General features: G+C 36.2%; 1 protein-coding gene across 5 annotated transcripts in view; it reads right to left on the bottom strand.

Annotated features, from left to right (window-relative positions):
- Positions 1–1,437, bottom strand: part of ABRAXAS1 (abraxas 1, BRCA1 A complex subunit) — a 26,305-nt gene that overhangs the window by 22,277 nt on the left and 2,591 nt on the right. For 4 of the 5 annotated variants that reach the window (XM_023725711.1, XM_004390967.2, XM_023725712.1 and 1 more), the window contains exon 2: positions 911–1,001. In XM_023725711.1, the coding sequence (XP_023581479.1) occupies positions 911–1,001 (91 nt within the window). Of the gene's footprint in view, positions 1–910; positions 1,412–1,437 lie in introns of those variants that run through there. The other variant, XM_023725714.1, reaches the window with a different exon arrangement.

The raw sequence follows: 1,437 nt of genomic DNA, 5'->3' as shown, positions 1-1,437 counted from the left end.
ATAATCTTTCTGGAAAGCAATTTGCTAATATATATCAAGAACTTAAAAACTGTTCATACCCTTTGACACTGTAATACCATTCCCAGGAATCTATCTATAATGCAAGTAGACATATATTTATGTACAACGATGTCTGCTGTTATATAATTTATAATAATGAAAAACTGGGAATAGTCTGATTATAATTTAGTTAAAGGACTGCTTAAATCAGTAAGTCCACATAGTGGAATATAATGTACTACTCAAAATCATATTGTAGATTATTTAACAACAGTCTACACACTGACACAATGTCACGATGACAAACTTTTTATAAAGTACATCCCCAATTTTGTTTAAAAATATACATATGCTTAAGAAAAAACTGTATATATTAGATAACCAGAAAACTCCCTATATATTTTAAAGTTTCTGTTCCTTTTTTTCCCTGAAAGAACAGCTGCTACCAACTGTGGCTGCTTTACCACCCAACTCCTCAAACTGTTTGTAGTCTGGCCTTTTTCCCACTACACTCCAGAAATTACTCAAGTCTTTTCAGTTATCATCTTTGGACTTCTCTGCAACATTTAACACTGTTGATCCCAGCATCTTCCTGGAAACCGTTTTCTCTGTTCTTGGTCTGGCCTTATTGGTTCCTTCTCCTTTTGGTGGGCCATCTTCTTCTGCCACCTAAATATATGCAGGAGCTGTTTCATCTTTCTTGTTTCCTCACAATAGTCTTATCATTCCTATGTACCATGTTTCCATTGTAACTTTAGACCAGTCCTTGGTCTTAATTTTAATTGAGAAGGAGTACGATACGGTCTTTTTAACTCTGCTTTTAAAAATTGGTATTCTTTTTTTAGCAATTTTAAAACAGTAATTTTAGCATACAACTATTAACAATTGGAGACAGAAATAAGTGACTCACCAATCGTATAAACAACTTCAACATCATCCATTTGGGAGTCAGTAATGCTATTCTTGGCTTCACCTTTCACTTCTCCAAGGAGAAAACCTTCCTATGAGGATAAAAATAAGCAGCAGTAAAAGGACTACCTGATAGAATTACCATTCACTTAACCCATTGGAGACAAACTGAATCCCACTCACAGAGACCCTATAGGACAGACTAGAACTGCCCCATAGGGTTTCCAAGGCTATTTATCTTTCTCCCTTGGAGCCATAGGTGGGTTTGAACCTCTGACCTTCTGGTTAGCAGCTGAGTGCTTAACCACTGTGCCACCAAGGCTCCCTCATTCACTTAACTAACCAGTACAGTATTTCCTGAGTATTTTACAATGTATTCAAAAGTGTGTAGCAGCGGGAGGGCACACAAAAGACCAGAGGCACTTCCAGTTTAGTTGTGAAACATGAGTAGTTAAATTAAAATGTGTAGAAAAGATTGTAAATATTATGGTGATTTCAGGAAGGGGGAAGAGATTAATTAACAAGGCC

The sequence above is a fragment of the Trichechus manatus genome, unplaced genomic scaffold, assembly GCF_000243295.1.
Source record: "Trichechus manatus latirostris isolate Lorelei unplaced genomic scaffold, TriManLat1.0 scaffold00374, whole genome shotgun sequence".
Lineage (NCBI taxonomy): Eukaryota > Metazoa > Chordata > Mammalia > Sirenia > Trichechidae > Trichechus > Trichechus manatus.
This window is presented reverse-complemented; position numbering and strand designations above follow the sequence as displayed.